Raw genomic sequence first — 23,538 nt, 5'->3', positions numbered from 1 at the left:
GTTACTGGAACAGTTAAAACTTCATTTAATATCTATAACATTGGTGAAATACTCCTCCTTTTCTCCACCGTATTACAGTTGGATTGTACCTGGCATCAGCTCAGCACTATTAGACCCCTTTGACAAATGTTAATGATCTCTATTAGGTCTGTAAACTCATGATGAGTAGTTACAGTTTTCTGGCCCAGGCTGTGTCTCGGACCTGCTAATGCATCAGTCTTGTTTAAATATTCGTCGGGGGGAGCTGAGCGGAGCACTGAACCTGCCAACACATCTGTTTGTCACATGCACCACAGTTACGTCATCTTTTACTCTAAATTACCGACTGACTCACTTGACTTTTTTAAACTATGAAATGAGAACAAAATATTGCTAAAAATCTGGCTTTGGGTGAATTTTGTAAGAGAATTGATTCACTGTAGTGTGAAGTATGTCTGCTGGCTCAAAATGTACCAGTTTTCAACCTATTTTGATCATCGATAAATTGCTTGGAGTAATATTTTAATTTTAAAAAGTCAAGAATTTCTGATTCCAGCTCCTTAAATTTTTATATTCTCGGGTTTCTTTTCTCCTCTATAACACTCAATTAAATGTCTTTAAGTTGTGGACAAAACAATACATTTCAAGATGTCATCTTTGGCTTTCACCATTTTCTGGCATTTTATAGACCCAACAACCAATCAAATAATCAAGAAAACAAGGGACAGGTGTGAAAACAATAGTTAGTTGCAGCCCTAAAGTGTATCTCTGTCTAGTTGTTGAAGAAGACAAGCCATTATTTGCAGATTTTCCCAGCTGGCCTGAGGTTCATGACCTTCCTCCCTGACCAAACTACTCTGAACCAGTCTGTTTCCCCAGTTTCCTTCTGCCCCTCTTCTTACCCTCTTTGCTGACGCCGAGGCAGCCTTTGAGCTCCTGCAGGGAAATGGCCCTGTCCTTATTCAGGTCACAGTAGTCGGTGAACTTGCGGGCACATTTCTTGGGTTTGGCTTTCTTCTTCAGGTACCTCTTGAAAGGTTTTAGTTCCTTCTTGTTGATGTCATGGCTACCGTTGTTGTCCAGCTGGGCAAAGTACCAGTGCACCACCCTCTCCTCTAAAGTATGGCTGGGGTCCGGCTCAACAAACCTGGAGGAGGTCAGGAAAACGGATGTGACAAGAACAGCGTAGATGGCAAAATCTGATGTGTGCATTTAAGACTCTTAATCCTGCAGTTTTCATAGGACTTTGCTGAAAAAAGGTCAGTTCATTTGTAATGAAATTGAATTACATCCTGTGCCAAACTGTCAAGGAGTCCTGTTTTATTGCAGCTCGGCTTGCAATCAAATCATTTTAAATCAGTTTTCTGCTTTGCTCTGCAGAATGGATTCACCATTTAAGAAATGATAAAGACGGATTTATTCCAAAATGCCCCTCATCGTACACATGAGAGAACGTCAAGAAAAAAAAGACTCAAGTGTCTGTGCCAAGATCTGTGCATTGCATGTCAAAGAAAATATATTAGCTCGCAATTCAGAAAAACCACAGGGAATGATGGTTTGAGAAAAAACAGAACAAGGTCGAGGTTTTCCATGAGGTGTCAGCCATGACTTCTTCAACTGCACGTGACACTACTTACCTCCCGCCACCAGAGGGGGCTGGTGAGTTTATGGCCTGCACCATGTCTGTGGTGAGGGCATCTAACAAGCTTGTAATGAATTCCACTTTCTTCCCCTCTGGGCAGCCTGGTACGAATCAAAGACAAAAAAATACACCAAAATTACTTTCCACAACTAATTTGAGCCATTACGGCACAGTGAGGCTGAAGTGCCTCTAAAGCCTCGACACCGCTGACACATGTCAAACACCGGTTACACACTCAAAGAAACCTTATCGAGAGCTCAAGGGCAAAGAGAATCGGACACACGGCGGACTAAAACGCGAGCTGTTTTGAGTATATTTTCAGTAACGGTGGAATACATAGTTTGGCTGTTTTGTAAGACTTCAGAAAAACAGAGCACATGGCGAGAGGTGGGACAGAAGGTGTGCTGTGATGAGAGCGCTTTGTTGAGCAGTGCAGACCTGTTAACTTTTATGACACAATTCTGAACACCTTGGGTAGCTCTTTTTAATTGCCCAGATGTATGGTTTTAATAGCACGCTAAACCAGTGCAAATTTTTCCCTCCTAATTGTGTCTCTTAAAGGGGGAAACTTCAAAACGCAGCTGCATAGTAATCTTCTCATTCTGCCTTTTTTTTTTTTTTTTGCAGCCTTTTCTCTCTTTCTCTCAAGCTTTCTCAGCCGATCCCCTCCTCCTCCTCCTCCTCCTCCTCCTCTTTCTCGGAGCCTTCGTGGCCTCCCCGTCCTCTTTTCTTTCCCTTTGTGCTGGCTCGGTTTGTTCTGTGGGAGGTGGTCCGCTGCCCCCGCCAGGTGAATCCAATTAGCATTTCCTACAACGCGACAAGCTCGGAGAAGCACTGCCTTGCTGTGCCTTAATCCAAGTGTTAAATTGGGGTGTTATAAAGCGAAAACCGTGATGCTGTATGCAGCGAGGTGTCAAGGTTAGCGTGTGGTGCAGGACCTCTACAAAACGCATTAAAGCTGCTGCAAATACGCTTGATTAAGTGTAGATGGAAAGAGGGGTAAAGAAGAATTGTGCCTATACTGAAACTATTTTTGGCTTGTAACACCTTGAAACAAAGCAGTGTTCACTCACAGCACCTTGTCTATAAGGTGTGAATAGTTAAAGAGACTTTTTTATAGCAGCTGTGTTTCTATAGTGTATTTTTATGTGCATTTTAAAGCATCATATTAGAACAATGTAATGGAAGCAGAAAAATTTGACAAGTTTTTACACTTGCTTGAGGTGTTTTTCAAAAAATAATGACGCCGAAAATGGAAGATGGAACACCTTTTTCGTTGTCTTTGTCTCTGGACAGCATAAAACATGTCTAGTTCCAGCTGACAAACCCACTTAAAGACAACTCCTTAAGTCTTGTCTTCATTCTTCTCCTGTAGATACCAAAGTTTACCTTCTTTTGTAGCCAAACGTCTTCTGTTTCTGTCTTCTTCTGCTTCGTTTATTACAGCCATGTAGCCTATACTGCCACCTTCTGACAAAACTGACACAAACCAGTTTATTCGGTCCAGACCAGTTAATGGATACCGGTGTCATTTCTTTTTTTTTTTTTTCATAACATTTTTAACAGTTTGCTTCAAATTCACTAAATAGTTATATGGAAACATGGTTATATTAAAAGTTCAGACTTTTTCACCTAAATAAAGATTAAGATAAAGATTTTCTTTTTTTTTTTTTTTACTTGATAAGTATAAACTTTATCCAAATTTTAAAAATTGTCTTTGAAGCAAAAAATCTTGTGTGTCTTTGGTGTAAACCGATCACAGAGCTGCTAATTTAGTCCAAACTGACATACCTTCAAACTGGCGTGAACAGGAGAGCAGAGCGGTGGAACAGTGGAAAACATCTGTATATGCTGCATTGCTTGTATGTGGATGTGCTCAACACTTGTGTCGTCAGGAGCTCTATTTCAGTATAACTGTCCAGGAAAATTGAAGCGAACCTTTGAAGTGTTGCAAAAAATCTGAATCAAAATAAAAAAGGCAGTTTCCATTAACAACTTTGGAGCAAATAAGCTAGGCTGTGTAGTGTCGTCAGAAGGTGGCGCTACAGGCTACGTTATGCACGGCTGTAAAAAGGAATAGAAGAAGCCGGAAACAAAACCATCTGTTCGCAAGCTGCCAAAAAAAACATAAATTAGAACACACTAAGATTTGGCTTTCTATGAGAAGAAAACAGAAGTGTTCAGGAGTGGATTCCAAACAGGGAAGTTGTATTTACTGTTTCATGTCAGCAGGTATTGGCCATGCTTCTTGCTGTCCGGAGACGAAGACAATGAAAGAATCAGAAACAGCTGATCAGTCATGTGAGCTAAGTGTTAACATCAGAGCTTATTTGAAAAAGCTGTCATGCACATTAACACTTTTGAAAAAAGGCAAAAATCAACATGAGAGTTTTTTTTGTGAAATGGGGGTGGAAGTTTTTTAAAAATTTTGCCGTTTCCATTAACTTTTTTAACACAATGCCTCAAAATGTACTTAAATTACATCATGGAAACACAGCTACTAAGTTTGTTAGCACATACAGTTCACTGGGCCGTGCAGATGATTACATTTACATAACCCAGAGCTGCTGCTTCATAGATGCGGAAAGTGTAATTTGTGCTTTAATGTGTGGTGCAGTTACCACAACACCAAAAACCTGGGGTCTAAAATACAACAATTTACATGTCCTCCACCACTGTGAAGACGAAGATGTAAACAGAAATGATATTTTTCTTAAAAACAGTGTCTTGATTTTAAATAGTTTTTCTCATTTAAGGCTTTTAGTATTTACATTTTGATGAAAGTACAGTTTTTGACTTGCCTAAACAAGAACTTAACGGATCCCAGCCTTTGGTGTAAAATAGGTGTAACACGTCAGAGGTGGTGTTGTGACACTTGAAGATTGAACCTGTAGCTGCTTGCTGTTAATAGACTTGCCCTCTTAAGCATTCTTTTCTCCCCTTGCCTTGATGTGATGGCCATGAAATATTGTGCTTTGTTGTGGCATCCCTCTACAGTACATAAAAATATCTGCACTCAGCTCCCTGCAGTCACCAACACCCCCAGCAGCCCCCCACAGCCTCACCGCCGCAACACTCACACCTTCCATAAAAACATGCCACACATCTGCTGCACAGTCAGGAGTATGCTCCACTCTGTAAACTCACCAGATGGGGAATTAAATAAGAGTTACAATGCAACCTTAAATGATGGGGAAACAAACCTAAGTGAGCAGTAACAAGGGCAGAGGAGTCTGAGCCGAGGTTACGACCTCTGGTTTAGAGGAGACTCTCTGATCTTTGCTGCCAAGGAATCTAACACCACAAAAGTGTGGCTTGGTCGGTTCGCAATCAAAATGTTTTTTATCTGGTGAGTTTACATGAAGTCCAACATACTTCAGCGAGGTTTTCAGGTCGTCTAACATTGTTGTGGGAGTGCTAGTAAAAGTTAAACTGCTTAAAACCTTCATAAAACTAGAACCCATGTTTGCTATGATGCATAAACTACATTTTTCTGCCACTCAATGTTTAAACAATTAGAAACAACCATCCTTTGTACTAGTTTTCTTTAGTTAGTGGTGACATTTCTAGGCTGAACTCTGTTTTAGGGCCTTTGTGGGAGACTACCCATGACAGGAAGCTTGATCGGTTGATGTACAGTAAAGACAGAGTCTTTGTTGCCTTACTTAACAGAAATCTATACATGTTTCTGTTATTTGTGGCCATTACATAAATAAATGCTTCTTTGAAAGCTTCTGTAAAAAGCAACTGGACTTCTCTTGTAGGTCTTGTGGACGTTTCAGCTCTTAACCAAGTGGCTTCTTCAGCTGTAACTTACATGATGGGAAGTTCTAGTTTGGATGACAGCTCAAACATCTTCAAAAACCTGAAGGAGAAGTCCTGTTTCTTTCTACAGAAGCTCCTAGTAGGACATGGATAATTGAGAATCTACAGACACTAAATCATTCCTATAAATATGGACCATTAGGAACCCTTTCCACCTTTTAGGCGTCTCTGAAGGCCTTTTCTGTGCCCCAGTTAATTGTGGTGGATCTGCGATTTTGCACATACTAAGAGGAGCAAAAGTTTAAAGGGGTTGATGGTGTAATAAGTTAGTGAACTGTCCTAGTTTGACTCCCATCTCAGGCCAATGTTATAGTATTAATTTTGTGTTTTTCATCATTAGTTGGTTAAGTTTAGGCACCAAAACTACTTGGTTAAACTCAGAAAAGGATCATAGTTTGTGTTAAAATACACCCTGTTACTACGGTTACATGTTACAAGGCTCCTTTTTGTAAGTGTCCAGGTTTACATGCTATTTCTTTTTCAGTGATCATAATTGATGATAACATCTTCTGGCCTACTAGAAGGTGGAGGAGATCCCTAGTGGCCCATAGGAATGGTGTGCAATGATAATAATCAGTGAATAGACTGGTAGTGTCCAAGTCAAGTAGTTATGGGACAGACAGTAATGAATAGTTGTTTTCAACCATTACTGTTTCCAATTTTATCTCATTGATGACAGTCTCAGTGTTTTCCGCTTACCTTCTTTAGACCAAGCTGTGATATTTCAGTGTCTTCCACCCAAAGTGTGTCTAACTCAAGACATTGGTTATTTTCATTCCCACCGTTAGTAATGAAAAAGTTGAACAATATTCTTAACTGATAACCAGCAGCCTGAACAACCAATTGTCAATTTATCTGGAACCTAAAATGAATGCAGTGGACATTTTTTAATAACATGGGCCACTCTAACGGCAATGCCAATCAGCCTCTGGACCACAGTGATGCCATAAAGGGACACTTTAGCTCACCCACAAAGTGAGAACTCTAGCCAGGGGGTATTAAGCATCACAGAAGTCTTTGTCATGGTGGAACTTTACTAGCTAACTCGCACAATACTCTCTGCTTGCTGACATGAAACTGTTGGTAGTCCAACATCCTGCCTCCTCCAGTCACTACAGTGTTAAACGAAACGGTAAGAGGCGCATCTGGTGGTAATCTACAATACATTTCCTGACATGCATGTCTTCTGCCTTATCAGTTAATATATTTTTATTGGTTAAATCATTAATGTCAATGTTTGATTGATGAATAATCACTAACATCCCGAGTGTGCATGGTTGCTCTGTGAACAGATACAACTACAATCTACACAGTTTCTCCCAAAGAAATTCTGCAACCGCAAACCTGAAGTGAATTAAACTGTAGTGAAAATTAAGAAAACCTGTCAGTTCTCTGCCTTGGAACGGATCCTCTGTGTCTGAGATGCGAGATCTTGCAGCTCCGTCACACTCTGGCGTCTGGTATCTGTTAGAAAGAGCCGAAGACGTGACTGTGTGAGACAGAAGCTCAAAAGAAGAAGAAGAAACCTGTTTCAGTGATGTCTGAAAAACTAATACATTAAAGGAGCACCTTGTCCATGTTGAAAGATTAGTTTAGCCGTAGAAAATTCAAGAAATCAAACATGGCCTGGAACTGAAACTCAACAAAACAAAACCACCACAACTGTTTCAGATCTGCAAACCAGAAAGATGTTTTTTGTCTGTCTTGTCATAAAGACATACACTTTCCCTGATCTCTGTTGCCGCACGAATTCAAATTCTGACTCTCAAAGCTACAACCTCTTTGGCTTCAATCTGTTGATCTGTAAGGAATTATTGACAGTGATTAACCTTTCTATTTTTTATACACGCTTATTAAATAAATTTCTTCTGATGTGCACAAAGCTTTGTTTCAGAGCCATAACAAACTGTTCAGCATTATGCGTGGCATGACTCGTTTTCTCCTGGCTATTGTATCAGCGGTTCTCGAATACGTTGGAAAATTGAGCATGTGTGTCTCATTTGGCTTTTTTCTTTTCTTTTTCTTTTTTTCGAAGCAAAAGCAAGTTGTCATTTCTTTCTTCACAGTCTGTGTAACCACTGATCCAAAACGGGATGTCTGATGCATGACTCCACATGTCCAGCGGAAAGACATTTGGATGACATGAGGTCTAGTCCGAAGTGCAATAAATTTTTATGTGAGGAAATAATCGCCTCGGGGTTTTTGTTTAATACCTCTGTAATGCAGATCTGTGTAAGTTTTGCTACTATGCATGTGATTTATTTTATGCTGGTAATTATTTTCATATGACGTAACTCTAAAAAGAAAAACGCTGGACTCTCATTGATTTGAAAGTAAACCTGAGCTATTGTGTATTCAAACAGAAAGCTATTTTCCTCTGATTGGAAAAGTCTGTACTTCATCTTGTAAATATAAACCTTCTTGTAGAGTGAGAGTGATGATGCCCCTTCAGTAACAAAAACAAGTCTTTTATATTGATGCATGCTTACGGTTTAATTCAAACATCTAATACCCTTCTCTTTGTCCAGCTCTGAGTTTGAAGTCGTAATATTCACGTTCTAAATTCAGATGAGTGGACATCATTATTTCTTTTCTTTTCTTCATGTCACATGCTCACACAAAAAAAACAATTGTGCCTTTGCCATTTTCCAAAATATAATGTAAACAGTAGCAGCTGCACTGAAACCAAAAGTCATTCCAGAAACTGTTTATAGCTCGCTGACCAATATTCACATCAGTGCTTAAAACTAAGTAGTTTCCTAAGTGAACTGGCAAGAGCTTTTTGGATCCAAAACCAGGGCTGTTTCTATATGGGTGGCAATAGTCTCGAATAGCCAGACCCATCTCACAGTGTCGGTGCTGGAGAGTGGTCTGGCTGCTCCTCATTATAAATCTGGATTGCCTGTATTTCTTTCAACCAATCACCATCACTTAGGCGGTGCTCAGCCCAGGATGCAGTAACGGTGCCCCTGCTAGACAGTGTTGGAGGAATTGTTTTGGGGGAAAATTTGCACTCAGTGAGACCAGCACTGTTATTAAAATGTCAGATTAATTAAAAGAACCAAGCAGGCCAAATGGGATTTTGAAAATGGTAGCACAGAGATAGGGGAGAAGGGAATATAGTGATAGTGATATAACCGCCAACACAAACCAAATGATTTTCCCCGCAACTGCCTCGTTTGTACAACACAAACGTTGCTTGTAAAAATGTGGATAAACCAAATCTGCAACATAATGTTGGCGTTAAGGCTGCTACAAGTCAAAGTAGCCTAATTTTCAACAGTCTAATTATTTTAAGGATTGACCAATAGTTACAAAAATGTTGGATTAAATTCCTGATTTGCGTGGTAAACATCACAGGCGCCTGCTCCAACAGCACACAGTAATCAGTAATCAGGATATGAATAACCACATTAACATTCCTCTTCTGCTACCATGAGGTCCAAATTTGTGGTTTTCAGTGAAGTATCTTTTTGGGATTGGCACTAAACTTGGAACAAATATTTATGTCCTACTTAAGATTGTTTCTAATAACTTTGCTAGTGCTTTTACGATTCAACTATCGTCATCATAAGGCCTAAGTTATTATTTGTCCAATATCGCAGAGCTGCTAGCACAGGTTTAGATCCCATAATCTTGTTAAAAATGAATTTCCCGGATACCTAGTACTTAGTGTTTTTTCCTCAGGCCACCTCTTTGGCTCATAAAATGCAAATAAAAGATGGGTGTAGCTACAGTGATATCACCAATTAGTTTGTAAACCACCAGTTAGAAGCACTGACTTTGGATTTTTTTTCCAAAGCAGATGTAACGATCAAGCGGTGACTCTGACTGAGAAATCAAGGACACGTGGTAACTACTAGTCATTCCCAAGGTAGCCCCAGCTTTATCATCTATTTTTTGTTGAACTGGACCATAATTTACAAAGTGGACATCATGCTGTATTGAGACCAATGATTGAGACTATAAACTCATCGGAAACACTTAAACTGAGGTAACTGTGCAGGTGACAATAGAGTAATTTTCTACACAATCTGACTTCTTTTTGCAACCAGAGGAGTCGCCCCCTGTTGGTCGGTAAAGAGAACGCAAGTTTAGGTCACGTCAGCTACCACAACGTTAGATAGGCATACCCATCACAGCAGCAGAAGAGGTTATTAAAGAAATAATTAGAGGCTTAATTAACTACATTAAACATCGCTGTGGCTTTATAAATGATGTTACCTGGTGGAGGTTCCAGGAATGGGCCGTCCTGTGTCCACCAGAACACACCAGCAGTAGCCTGTGGACTGGTGGCACTGGACCGCTTTGTAAAGGCCTCCGGGCCCACAGTCGGGGATGAAAATGGCCTCGCGGGGATTCTGCCGAGCCTCGTCCAGGGCGCTCTGTCTCTCCTGGTCACAAGAGGGAACTTTCTCTAAAACCGTGAGAAACACACTCAATACAGAGAGACAGAGCTGGGACACCAACCACACATGCAAAAAAATAATAATAATCTAACAAGGTTTAGCTTTATCCACTTTATCCATGGCTTTAAAATGTATTTATAGTGGCATGCTTCCACTTTGTGTGCTACTGGCTGTTGAAGCAATTTCAGTTGGGATAGGCCAGCTAATTGTGGATCAGTGCTGCTGTCAGCGTAGTTTTTAAAGTATTTCATGGGACTATTGTTGCATGTTTAGGGCATGTTTATGTCTTTGTTGCTGACTATTTTGCTGTCATGTCCACGCTTTGTTGTGGTGTTTGAAGAGTAACTCTGTATGACATGGCAAAAGAACAACAAGAGTTTTTGTTGGATTTAGTTGTGAGAGTAGAAACAGAGGGGAGGATTTTTAGGGTTTTCCTGCAGTAAGTTGTGCAAGTAGTTGCAGTGCAAGAATTCTCAGAATCTGTGTTCTCACTGGCTTCATGGTAACTTCATCCAATGGGCAACTGGATGTCTCCACATTGTTGAACAGTGTTAATGTGGGAGTGGGGAGAGTTTTCCCTCTATTTAGACAAGTGGTGCATTTTCTATATGACTGTGAAACACATTTGTGATATTTAGAGCATGAAACTTCATGATTGACCTGGGAAAAACTAGTCTGGCCAAGCACCAACAAAAAAGATTCAAGGTCTACTTTCTAACTTCTATCCAGCTACTACCTGTTGTCACACGACCTTTAGTTCCAGATGGATAATGTACACTAAAACATCTCTCCTACTTTAACTGAACAAACTCAGTCTGCTCATGTAGATACTGGAATGTAGTGAAAACTGCAGACGAAGCAACAAACTAGATTGTGAGTGAAGATGTAGTTTTTCATTCAGTCCACTTGTGATGGAATCATCCACGGTGACTTGTTTTAAGGATGTAGGCACCCAAAGAACATCCTTATTGGTTGCCATCGTACTGACTCTTTAACCAGTCAGTTGGTTGCAGGGGAAGAAAAATGCTACCTCTAACTAGATGGGCTACAGCGCATTAAGTGCACTCTACCCGCTATCCTTATTACACTGTTAACCTTATGTAGTTTGAGCTAAATGGTTAGTTAAGTGTTGCATAGCACCTGGGTTAAATTCTAACTCGCTTGTAAAACTGGGGGCTAACTAGTTGAAGCTATTATTTTACAGTTTATAGCAACTGCCACACACAATAAAAGTGTATAGTCCCCATATGGGACCTTTAACAGAATGCAACCACCAAGACAACTTCTTTGACGTGGTGCCAGTTTGACAAACACAAACCAGTTGGACCTCGTAGTCACCATGAGGTTGGGTGAGTTTAACTTGTGTTTACAGGTACTCTGTTCCTTCCACCACCAGAGTTCTTGGATTATTACTTGAAGGCTGCTGATGTGGTACGTTTTACTCATGAAATTAATGCCAGTGATTGTCTGACAAATTAGTAATTGGTCAACTGGGAACATATCAAAAAACCAACAAGCAGTTATCATAGAGACTACAACCCTTTTTGTTTTGACTAACAGGAACTGGGCTTTAAACCTTTTTGTTAGATTACAGATGCTGCTTTTTGACTTTATATCCATCTTGTTCTGAACCTTATTATTCTAACTCAGCTAGTATTTATCCAGCATAGGCTCCAGCCCCCCCGCGACCCTAATGAGGATTAAGCGGTGTATAGAAAATGGATACGACACCGTGGTTGTTCTCTAAGCAGTTTCACTTCAGCACAAACCAGTGAAACCATAATGCCGTTACCAGTTGCTCCAAAGGTTTCTATTAGGAAGTCTTTACCCACCACAATCTTTCATATCTTTCTGTTCAGGAACAGGCCTGGACCCTTGAGAGATGCTCCTGCAACACCTTGTCTCAGCGCACTGTATTTACATTCACTTCCATTTAGCCCATTGCTCACTCTTGAGCCAAGTACAACAGAGCCGCATGCTGAGCTTGTTGCCATGGCGATGAAGTGTGCTTTTACCACTCCTGATCCATTCTTCATTTTACATTCAAGTGCACTATGAAACATTGAGCAACAATAACAGAGCCACAGTGACTGTTTGGAGCCTTTTCTCCGAGGTGGTGACATGTGGTGGTATTTTCACATTTCAGGGCTGACCGGTGCCAAAACAGTGCTCGTCGTCTCCGCTCACTCTGCTACAGTAACCAAAGCATAATTATGACAGTATGAGTTTCGAAATTAGATATCAGATTCCTACTCTTTTGCATAATTGGGAGTATATTCTCTAATTCAAAACAGTTTTAGAATAAACATTCAAATCCTCTGCTAAGCTCAGCTATAAACAATATTTTTTGGTAACACTGGATCAAATGATGACTTGTGTGTGGATTTTCTCTTTGTGACAAAATAGAGTCATCACCTGCCACATTCTTTCAGTTCTATGGAGAGTTTTAGCATATTTTAGCTCGCTGTTTTGGTTTTACCGACCACAGATTTACAATAGTGGCTGTCATCAACATTTCTTCAGATGCAGCAGAAAAGGAAAAGTTGGCTGCAGGCTGGTTAAGAAATTAGAACAAAAGGTGGCTAAAGTCAAAAAGAATGATCTTAGGAGTTGGAGGACACCAAGCCAGAGCTAAAGAAGGATGACTGTTTGAATTATATTAATCAGGTACTAAAATGACTCAAATTATATGCTGATGTTGATCTATGTATGATATATAGGCAACTGTTTCTGAACATACAACTTCAACGATTTAATTTAAAGTTGTTTTTATTATTTGTCTGCGAACGTTCACCCAAACATCTCTGGACACCAAAGACACTTTGTTCACAACAGATCTACAGCTAACAATTCTTTTCATTGTTCATTAATCTGTTGATTATCTTCTTCATTAATCAATTAGCTGTTGGATCTATAAAATGTTAATCAGTGTTTTCCAAAGCCCAAGTTGATATTCTCAAATGTCTTATTTGGTCCACAACCCAAAGATACTTAGCTTACTGTCATAAAGGAGCAAAGACACCAGAGAACATTCAAATTTAGTAAGCAAGAGTTGAGATTGTGTTCTCTTTCTTAAATTACTCAAACCATCCATCCATCCATCCATTTTCTATACACCGCTTAATCCTCATTAGGGTCGCGGGGGAGCTGGAGCCTATCCCAGCTGACTTAGGGCGAAGGCAGGGGACACCCTGGACAGGTCGCCAGTCCATTAATCCATTATCAAAATAGTTGGCGATTAACTAATCACAGCTCAAGTTCATAATTGTATTACTTCCTCGTTCACTTGGAGAATGCAGTAGATCAGCATCTATATATTCCACTCATGTTCACTACAGCAGAGCATGCACACTACTGTCCTTGCAGCATATGGACATTGACTTGGACAGGTGACAGATTTAAACGAGTGTTAGCATTTGTGATGCCCCCAACAGGCCAAAAGACCAATCAGTGGGTAACTTTCCACTGCTGGAACTCCGGGCAGACATGTGTTGTTGAGAACTCTACAGGAATCGCCCCCTCATCGACCTGTTCATTCTTTCTGTTTGAATCACACAGCTTCAACCGTGACGTTAACTCTGAGTAGACCAAAACAACGGCAAATAGTTATTATGGGGTGTAGCTTGAGTTCTGTGAGCATGTAGGAAATAAAACAGTAGGGCGTTTGTGATGTTAGCATATGACAGGGATGTCCTCAACCAGTGTCAGTGATTAGAATCAGTGTGTACTTTTTACTGACTGGTTTCAACCTGAACTCCTGTAAGACGGGGGTTGCAGATTTTAAGATTTTTTGGGGCACAGTGGCCATATGTCCTGTGCTGATATGGCGTGTTTTAGTCAGTTAGCACATGACATCTGGCAACAAAGCACCTCCTTGAAAAATGGACGTTGTGTTGCTTTGCCTAAGCAAACATGTTTCACTACCACAATCTCCACATCACTCTAAATCATAATTATGGGGTATCCAGAGATATGGCCCACAAAGGCTCTGTTAAATTAACTGCATGTTGCTCCAGTTGATTCCAGCATACTCAAATAAGTGCTGATGGAAGGTCATTAAGCATTACAGAAGTCTCTGTCATGGTGGCCCTTTACTAGCTAAACCCCCACATTGCTCTCGGTTTGCTTAGTCTAAGTGACATAGTGTAAGTTAAACAGTTGGAGGCTCCACGAACTTGAAGTGTATATTAGTAAGAAAAATGATATGGGATCTGATTGGCAGATCCAGTCAGAGTCATTTAGTATCTGCCAATCTGATCTGGCATGAAAACAACTAGATCGAGCCATCCCTAGTCTGTATGGTTTTACACTGTTGATGGTGATGTTGGAGAGGAGACAGCAACCCAATGAGGCCATCAAAAGGGAAGAAAACATGGCGCTTGTCATGTTGGTCAGGTTTAACCAATCGGCACCGAGCCCCTCACAGTGATTCAGGGCCACTCAGAGGTACCTGCCCTGGAGCCGGTTCTATTTCCTCCCCTAAAACTGGCCCTGAAGAGGTTCCACAGGGGAGGTTCCTACAATCAAAACATGCACAAATATTTGAGGCACCCTAAACAGCTTAATGCAACTGTAAAAGTACACACAATTTTCTAACCTAAATGTCTTTCTTTCTGTCTCCCCTCCTTTACACAGCCTCTACAGTGTGGAGTCCACACAGTCCCTCAGGTACTGAAATATAATCATGCTGCTTGTCAGACACAGTATTATATTTGCCAGTCTGTTATGTCTCCCCAACCCCAAAACAGCAGCATAAGCCTTCACAACAACAACTAAACATTGTTAAGGCAAGAAAAAAAGACAACTGTATTCCAACCCTTCATCCTTAACAAATACAGTTACATAAACTGAGCAAAACGCTGATTGATTTCATTTTAAAACCCTGAATCATTCTCTCTAAATGTGACTTCTTGTCGTAAAGAAGATGGTAGATTATTAGTTTCTAGACTTGACTGACTGTATTTATTTCACAAAACATGACCTACAAATTTCACCCTCCATGGTGAAGGCAATAAAGATGGAGGTGACAGTGGCAGCAGGTTCAGCGGCTGCCTCAGGCCTGGCTGAGCAGACTGGAAGGTGGGGAGGTCAGATTTCGTGAGCTTCGGCTGCCAACACAGAACTGAACGTGTCCCTGCACCGAGAAACTTTTTTTCTCCTGTGAAGACTCACACTCAAGTGTTCTTAGCGCTGTCCTCGCCAAGGTTCCTTCACATCCAAATTATTTAGCACTGTTTATTATACAGAGGTTATGCTGGCGCCAGGCGCTAGGACTCCCAAAAGAAAATTGTTTTTGTACATATAAATGGAAAAAGGCTGGACGCTCGCAATGTAATCCCCGCAGTTTTTGTGTGGACGTGAAATTCAATCCACTGCCTGCCTTGGATATCTGCATTTCTGCTCTATTTATTTTTTGTTTTTGTTTCTTGTTCAGTTGTATTTCTCTTCCCCTGGCAGGAACTGAAAGATGAGAAACAAAAACCCTCAAAAAACAAATATTGTGCTGGAAACACAAAAGAAAAACAAGGAACCCACACAAGTGGAAGTCCGTTGTAACAATTAGCTCGTTGTTGTGGTGATTTTCCTCGGGGCAAACTGATAATAGACAAAAGATGACCGTCTGCAGGATCTTTGATGAAAACGGGCCTGTCCAGTTTTATCTATTTTACTGCATTTAGCCATCGTTATCCAGGCTGTAAAACTATTTTTAAATCATCCTTCCAGTTTCATGCGACCACCCTTACTCTCTCAGCCTCAACATCCTTTTCCTTTCTTCACTTTCTTCTCCTTTTACTCTCTGCTCTCCCTCCATCCTAATTCCTCCCTCCCCCCTGATCTCCCAGCACTCTCTCCTCTTCGCTTCACTCCAATGGCTTTCAGCTGTGGAGTAATCACTGCAATATTGTCTCTAGCAGGCCTTCTCTGCAGTTAAAATAGCGGAAATGTTAGGAAAAGGGGAACTCTGTGAGTGAGGAGGTATGTAGGTGCATGTGTTTGTCTTTATGACGCAGAGTACAATAAAACCAGAGATGATGGAGAGTTTACTCATTAAAAAGAAAAGATCTGCCAGTTTCAGCTCTTTTCTTCACACAACTGGTACTTTTCAACACATCATTCATTGGATTGTCTTCACCTAATTGCACGCTGCCTCGCACTGGAAATGCAAACAGGATTAAAAGAGGCAAAGTCTCTTTTTTTAAGGCTGCAGAAGTTTATGCAGACTCATGCTGTTAGATGACATGATCGCATTATATGCCTTCAGAATTTAGTTTTTCTTTTGTTTGCGTCGCCACAAGGGAGGGTCGGCGGTCGAAGTGTTTCTGCTGCTCCACACACTTTTATAAATGAGCTGCATGACAGTGTGCTTCCCCCTCGTTGCAACATTCGAACAACAGCACGTCAAAGTCTGGCAACAAAGCATCTCCTTGAAAAATGGACGCTGCGTTGCTTTGCCTAAGCAAACACGTTTCACTAACACAATCTCCACATCACTCTAAATCATAATTATGGGGTATCCAGAGAAAGAGCCAGTAAATGAATAACGTAGTTTATGTGCGTATGCAGGAGGACTGCTTTGTGAGCACTCAGGTTTTCCAGCTTTTAGAGAACCAAGGACGGAGATGTTCTGATTGTAAGGAGTTTAAATAATCGGGATTGTTGCAGCAGATCTTCTCTGCTTGCAAATTGTTTTAGCAAGAAGGAAGAAACAAAGAAAGTCTGTATAATGATCTTAGGCAATCTCTCCAGAGGACTGCTGGCAGTCTTAGACTCATCAAAGTTAGGCCTCAAACATCAGAGGTTAAGCAAAACCATCTACATAACACTGGTCACACTTACTTAGAAGTAAAATCTGTTACAAGTAGTCTTGCATTCAAGGGTTCACGTCAGTTAAGAGGTCCACATGTAGGGCTATAATTATTAATTATTTCTGGAATAAGTGACTGTTGCCAATTTTTGTCTAATCAGTTTAGCTAATTGAAACATCACAGTTATTAAATTTATTTGCAAGTAACAGTTGGGTTAAAGAGTCTCTCCTATGAAAATCAAGGTGTGTGGTTTTTTTTTATTTTTACCTTGTTAACATGTCAGTATGATGCTTTTTTTGTACACTGGAATACACCAGTCTCAAAACATGTACTTGGTTTATATAGGTAATAAAAATTAAAGAACCAATCCTGTCAACTTTCAGGGTGGAAGAGTCTGTATCATTATTCTTCTCCAGAATAAGGTCAAACATGTATGTCTAAATCACTCTAATATTACAACTTGTGTCTTGTAGAGTATTTTTTACAATGTTTGAGTGAAGTCGTAGGTGAGCTGGTGTGCTGAGCTGCGGTGAGTGTTGTGGAGAAGCAAATGTGTAGACTTATATTAAGGCCATTTTAGGACGTAGCAATTTTTTTTTTCATGGTAAAAAAAAATCTGAATATAAGACTTTGATACACAGAAATGAGTATGGGGTCAACTGAGGTCAGAAATAGGGCAGCAAAAGCAGGAAAGAAAGGTCCAAAAATATCATCAGTGATATTTATGAGTATATTTCATGATGGACATAAAAGCTATTGTAGTATCAACAGCTGTGTATAGATGTGGTAACAACTGAACAATAGTGGAGCAGCCTATTCCCAGTATCATGTCAGGCCCCTAAATGTTGCCCTGCTGAAAAACATACAATGCATGATTTTCTGTTTTACTTAAACTTGGTCCATAATTTACAAAATAAGCACCATGCTGTATAGAAGGAGACTTTAAACTAGCAATTGAATCCATAAATTCATGCCAGAAATATGCACCAAGGTAATAAATCATGTGAGAAATAGTATCTTTTCTCATAGACGTCTACATAATCTGACTTATTTTGGAAACCAGAGGAGTCGCCTCCTGCTGGTTGTTAGAAAGAATGCAGGTTTAGGTCACTTCTGCATTTACTTTCCTTTTCAGACCCAGCTAACTATGTGCATCTTTCATATATAATAACGATAATCAGATAGATGCTGAATATTGGACTCAATAACTGATCAACCCCTATTCAGTTACTGGCTATTTGGTGAATGTAGCAAAGCATTTACAACTAAAAAGTCAGATGTTATTTCTCATGGAAGTTGGTAGAAACCAGAGACAAAGCCAAAAAACAATAAATATCAAACTTTACCAGAAACAAAACACCAAATGTAACCTTCTGCCATGCCTGCATAAATCAGCAACTGTTTGCTACCAAAATCACGACATCAATACAAAACGTGATGACGTGACAACATTGCTTCCACAGTTAGACTCTACCGCCTTCAGGTTTACATCCTCTGCTTCAGTAAATGTGCTTTACTTCTTTCCAGCTCTGACTGAATCACAGTCACAAGCATACAATCCTTTCATGATACACACATCCACCAACACACACACACTCATGCAATCATATACAGATGCCGACACACACATCCCTCATGTCTCTAACGTGATGACATCTCCCCCTGAGTCGGCCTTGTCGCTTGTCCTTTGAGGACACCGGATGCTAATTGGAAACAGGAAGCTGGGGTTTCCACAGAAGTTTCAAAGAGCTGTCACAACGAATATCTGTCAGCTAAAATACGATCCTCAATGCCGCCCTGACCACAGTTTCCCCCGTCACCATCATTCAAAAGAAACCCCATGCTACAATCAAGTTTTTGTGTGCTCTATTGTTTGCAGCATAACATGTAATACATAATGTATGTGGTTAGTGCGAAACAAAGAAATATTCAAAATATACATTGCATACATTAACGGCATTTACATATGCATTTAAAGTAGGGATGTCCAGACACTGGCCATTTTTTACTTATTGGTATCGGCATGAACTTAAGCCCAATCCTTTGTCTACGTCCACTGTTAAATTTGAATAATTCTCTTAATAAATGCAGCATTATCAAAGTTTCAAACCACAGACACATAATACAGCTGCAAAAACAATTGCTACATATGCCACCAGGATACAAGAACACTATTTTTATGGTGATTGAATGGCCAGTGGTCGTTAAGCTGTGACAGAAGACTTAGTCATGGAGTCCCTTCACTAGCTAAGCTCCTATAATGCTCTCCATTTGTCAACACAGGCCTGCCTGCCTCCTCTGGTCGCCACAGTAAGAGGTAACCAGGTACTATACTATTTACAATACTTGAAGTGTGTATTATCGAGGAAAATGGTATCGGCACATACGAAATATTGAATGACTCGGATTGTAGACCAAAAAAGCTCCACAAACTACTCCCGAATTTAAATATTCGTACATGCAGGTGGACAGTTTGATCTGTGTTTGACATATACTACAAATATTAGATTGTTAGATTAGATTTAGGGTAAAAAATCTAGTAATCAGTTTTTGTGGGTAGTCAACATTTGGTCACTGAATTAGAAAAATATCTAAAATACCAACGTGAAACATTATAGTTCAACAGACACACAATGGGTTCTTGATTTAAACTTTTTCACCACTTTCTGTATTATGTGGCGTGTAGTTTTCATTTATCGTAAGTAGAAATAAAGAAATGTCTGTTTTGTCAACGTTTAGAGCTTTAATAAACGTCAGTCCCATATATCAGCTACCCAGTACATCCATGTAACCCTGATGCTCACAGACTCCCTCACATCCCCCACTGCTTTCACTCCCTGACTCGGTACAGAAGCGTGAAAGCCGCCCGGCTGCCCAGAGGGTAGTGAACATGTCGAGGCGTAATTGAAAAGGAGACGGAGAAAGCTAAACAAATTACACCAAAGGGAAGAAACCAAGAAACATAATCCTGGCGGTGCGGAGCTGTCTTCAAACTGGAAAACTTTTACATTTCATCTCAAACCGGTGGTTTTGAAACCAGTCACACCAGAGCCAAGTTGATGTATGCTTTATTTAGGGCTCAAGCAACCGCTCTGGTATAGTTTTCATATCCTCTTTAGATCAATATGTGGCTAATAATTCAACCTGTAAACAGAGGTAGGTTTATCTGCCGTGTGGTCAAGGACATGATCCCTCGCTGGCTTCCCACATATTGTACAACAACCGCCAATTTAATTTAGCGTGCTACGTTGAAAGTGTCCTGGATCATATTAAACCTATGAGCCTGAGAAACCGGATTTTTTCAGGGTTATTTCACTACCTTTACTTTTAAAGTCTTACCTTGGTCATTATAAGGGCTAGCCATGCTTGCTGTATCTTGTTTTTCTCAGAACAGTCCTGGCTAGCCAGACCCTCCATGATTTAATTTCAATTTCTTTTAGTTTTTAAGTTTTATTTCGAGGAAAAATCTATTTTTTATTATACAATTGATGTGTTTTCATGTGTATCCTACCATAACATGCTGGCAGTAGAGATATATTTTCATAATTGTGTTGGGGGAATGTCTGGAATCTGCCAATATCAGAACCATGGGGGTTTGGATACTGTACAACTGAGTAATTGGGGAATAATATGCACTTAGTGCCTGTGGGAAATAACTGCCATTATTTCATTCACATAAATGTTCGCATACAGCAGCCTACTTGCAGAGGTGGCAGACCAGGCAGAAGTTTTGGAAAATTTATTTTGTTATGAGGTAGGAATACATTAAGAAACAATCAGGACTAATTCAACCGAGAAGCAGGAAATATGAAAATGGGTCAAGAAGTTAGTGAAGGTATTACTTTGCAGAAGTTTCATCTGTCTTCATAACATTATTATTCCACTATGTTCAAATATGTAATAGCATAATTGCAAAGCTCCAGTTGTGCTCTGTCTTGTGATACGATATTAACATATCTAGATATTAACCCTCTGGACCACGAAATCCACTGCCAGATTTAAAAAACCATGTTGTCTGTAAAAACAAACGCCAAAATGACACCATTTATTGGAGCCAAAAACGGTAAAAATAGAAGGAATCATCAGAGTTTCAACCTGCAAACAGTCCTTGATCATCTGTGACGTGCCGTTCAGTCAGAAAACGTAACCAGATCTAAGCAGAAAATCCTGATATTTCATCAAAATCATTATTCTGCATGTATTGTTTAAAAATTCACTAGAAATAAGCCACGAGCTGTAACCAGATTCTGTGAAAACAAAACATCCTGTGGTCTCTGTTGGAACCACAGAGTCATTAGTGGCTCATCTATTACCAGAGGTTGCGTGACAAAAATTTAGGGGATTTTCGACCGAACTAAATGCTGTGTTTACACAGAGAGGATACAAATATGGAAACAAATTAAAAATGTCAATAGCAAAATATCTATCGTTTGTAGAACCACCATTTTTTCCAGTATTGGTAACACCTGTGGCCATTTGGGAGATTCCAAACCAGCAAAACCAATAATCCAAAAAAATCCAACTTTTTTTTTTTTTTTTCCAATGATTTATGGCATTATTACTCCTGTAATTGCAAAGAAGACATTTTTAAGTCTCTCTCCCTCTAGTCATGGTTGTGTTGTTTCCATAAAGGTGCAGAAAATGAGCCCACAGTGACTAAAAACATGACAGGAATGAAAAAAACGCACTGGTTTCCAAGGGTTAATACCAATTCAGTGATGTCATTGACAATAGTATAGCTATGCAATAATAAATCCATGAGTAACTCAAATAAAGAGGAAAGGGTGTGGATGCACAGCAGGTTGTGACTATGTTTACATTTTATGTAAATTCCAACTAATTTTTCTCGCCAGTGCTTTTTCACCCAGACAGGCAGCTAGCATCATTAGAAAGATCTTGTCCTGCAGTTTTGTTTGATGTTTTCGACACATTGCTGCAATAAATATCTTAACAGCTATTCAAACGAGAAGAGGGATGTGAATTTAGACCCAAGCACTTCCGTCTGGCTCTTCTAAACAACTTTTAGTGTTAAGCTACTACGCAGACCTGTGAAGAACACGTGCTTATCAGAACAAAAGGTTTCTTTCTCTCACCTTGCTTCCTGGAAGTGGAGCTATTCTGCTTATTCTCCTTGTAAACCAGCTGTTTTATCCATAGCGTCGGAGCAGTTATCTCTGCAGTGACAGAATGACAGATTACAGATCAGCAGCTTTCGCACGTTGAAGTAAATTTACCACAGCAGAGCTTTATTTAACATTACCAGTAGCTGCATAGTTTAAAAACAACACATCCCGCCAAGCTTTGCCCACAAATTAAAATTGCATCCAAGATCCCAGTTTTCCAAAAATATCAAATATATCATCTGGTGTTTTCCATTTGATGTCTTGGTGTATTTTTAAGAAACTGGATCTTTGGTTTGAATATTAAACTCATGACACACTGTAGCTTCGGTGAAGTGTTGGAACAAACCCACAAGTACACAAAGGAGCAATACTGTGAGCTGCCTTTTACCCCATGTGAGTCGTTGCGAATGCATAGTCTTACCACAGGTGGAAGAGCTGTTAGAGGAGGCTTACCATCACCCTCGGGGGGGACGTGAGTCTCCATGGTGGGCGTGGGCTTGGAGCCGTCGTCTGGGTTGAGGGTGAGAAAGAAACGGAAAGAGACTACCATTATTGAGGTTAATACAATCTACTCTCCAGAACTGTTGAATGGTTGGGATTTGCACATGGCCCGGCCAAGACAGACAGACAGACAGACAGACAGACAGACAGACAGACAGAAAAAAACAGACAGACAGGTTGAATAATAGAAAAACACAGGACGACCACCCACTTGTGGTTCTGCACGCACACGTCAATAAATCACTCTCACAGCAACATGAGCAGGCTGCACATTTAACACACTCCCTCACAGTCGCACTGTAAAACCACACAGTCACACAAACACCAGGACCTGCATGAGTGCAGGTGTAGCATCCAGAGTTTATTCAATAACAGATGTGAAATGGTGGACTTTGTCATTCTTGATTGTCAAAATGACTTAGTTTGTCCTGCTAGGATGTCAAAGTTGGTTCAGTCAGTTGGTTGATTTGTTCTTCCGACTCAAAACACTGGTCCGGAGTGATGGTGCGTGTCCACTGGGTGCCTCACTTCAATGCTTCCCATTTATTGTCTATGTAGCAGCCATGCAATGCATTCTGGTAGTTGGGTTTTAAAAGACGGGGTGCCACATTCCCCGTTCTTCATTTGCATAAAGTTGAGGTTTGGCCACCTAATGTCAATCAGGGGCATCCAGCCGCCATTCGACCAAACTCCCTAAAAACATTTAAACTAACTGCTGTTGATCTCAAATGGAAACAGATTCAGCAAGTGTACATTTTGGTGAACTGTTTTCATCATGAAAGTTTCCAAATGAGTCGCCATGTCGGTCCTATAGTGAGTGAAGTGTTTGTCCAATCAGGTTCAGCCATTATTTTTTTTTAGGTGACTGTAGGAGGGTAACATCCATGTTGGATTCCATGTTGAAGAGCACCTGTTGATCTTCTATAGTGACTAGTTGTACGCCCATCAAGCGTCCCATGTTGGGAAGCAGCGTAACCCCTCGTGTCTCAAAACGCCTCCGTGGACACGCACCATAACATCTTAACATGTAACCAGACTGCATTAATTTTTGGCGGTAAACTATTGGTGATCTTTGGAGGATAACTTCAGTTTCGTGCCATCTCTCTTCAAAAACTGATTTGAAACATGCCTTAGTCCTATTTTCTAAATATGACTCAGATACTTAATAATCAAAAGAACAATGGAAGAATTATGATATTTCTGGTTGTTGTCAAGACTTTTCCTCAAACGCGTCAGTTAGCCCAGAATTTCAG

General features: G+C 40.2%; 1 protein-coding gene across 7 annotated transcripts in view; it reads right to left on the bottom strand.

Moving 5' to 3' along the window:
- smoc1 (SPARC related modular calcium binding 1) overlaps positions 1 to 23,538 on the bottom strand; it is a 76,900-nt gene that overhangs the window by 12,982 nt on the left and 40,380 nt on the right. For 5 of the 7 annotated variants that reach the window (XM_008293267.1, XM_008293269.1, XM_008293266.1 and 2 more), the window contains 6 exons: positions 22,238 to 22,327; positions 21,755 to 21,835; positions 9,671 to 9,863; positions 6,828 to 6,910; positions 1,617 to 1,722; positions 882 to 1,126 (listed from right to left, as the gene is read on the bottom strand). In XM_008293267.1, coding sequence (XP_008291489.1) covers positions 882 to 1,126; positions 1,617 to 1,722; positions 6,828 to 6,910; positions 9,671 to 9,863; positions 21,755 to 21,835; positions 22,238 to 22,327 — 798 coding nt within the window. The remainder of the gene's footprint in view (positions 1 to 881; positions 1,127 to 1,616; positions 1,723 to 6,827; positions 6,911 to 9,670; positions 9,864 to 21,754; positions 21,836 to 22,237; positions 22,328 to 23,538) is intronic. The other 2 variants (XM_008293270.1, XM_008293273.1) reach the window with 1 other exon arrangement.

Source organism: Stegastes partitus, unplaced genomic scaffold, assembly GCF_000690725.1.
Source record: "Stegastes partitus isolate 25-593 unplaced genomic scaffold, Stegastes_partitus-1.0.2 Scaffold867, whole genome shotgun sequence".
In the NCBI taxonomy this organism is placed as follows: Eukaryota; Metazoa; Chordata; class Actinopteri; family Pomacentridae; genus Stegastes; species Stegastes partitus.
Note: the sequence above shows the minus strand (reverse complement) of the source record. Positions and strands in the feature narration are given on the sequence as shown.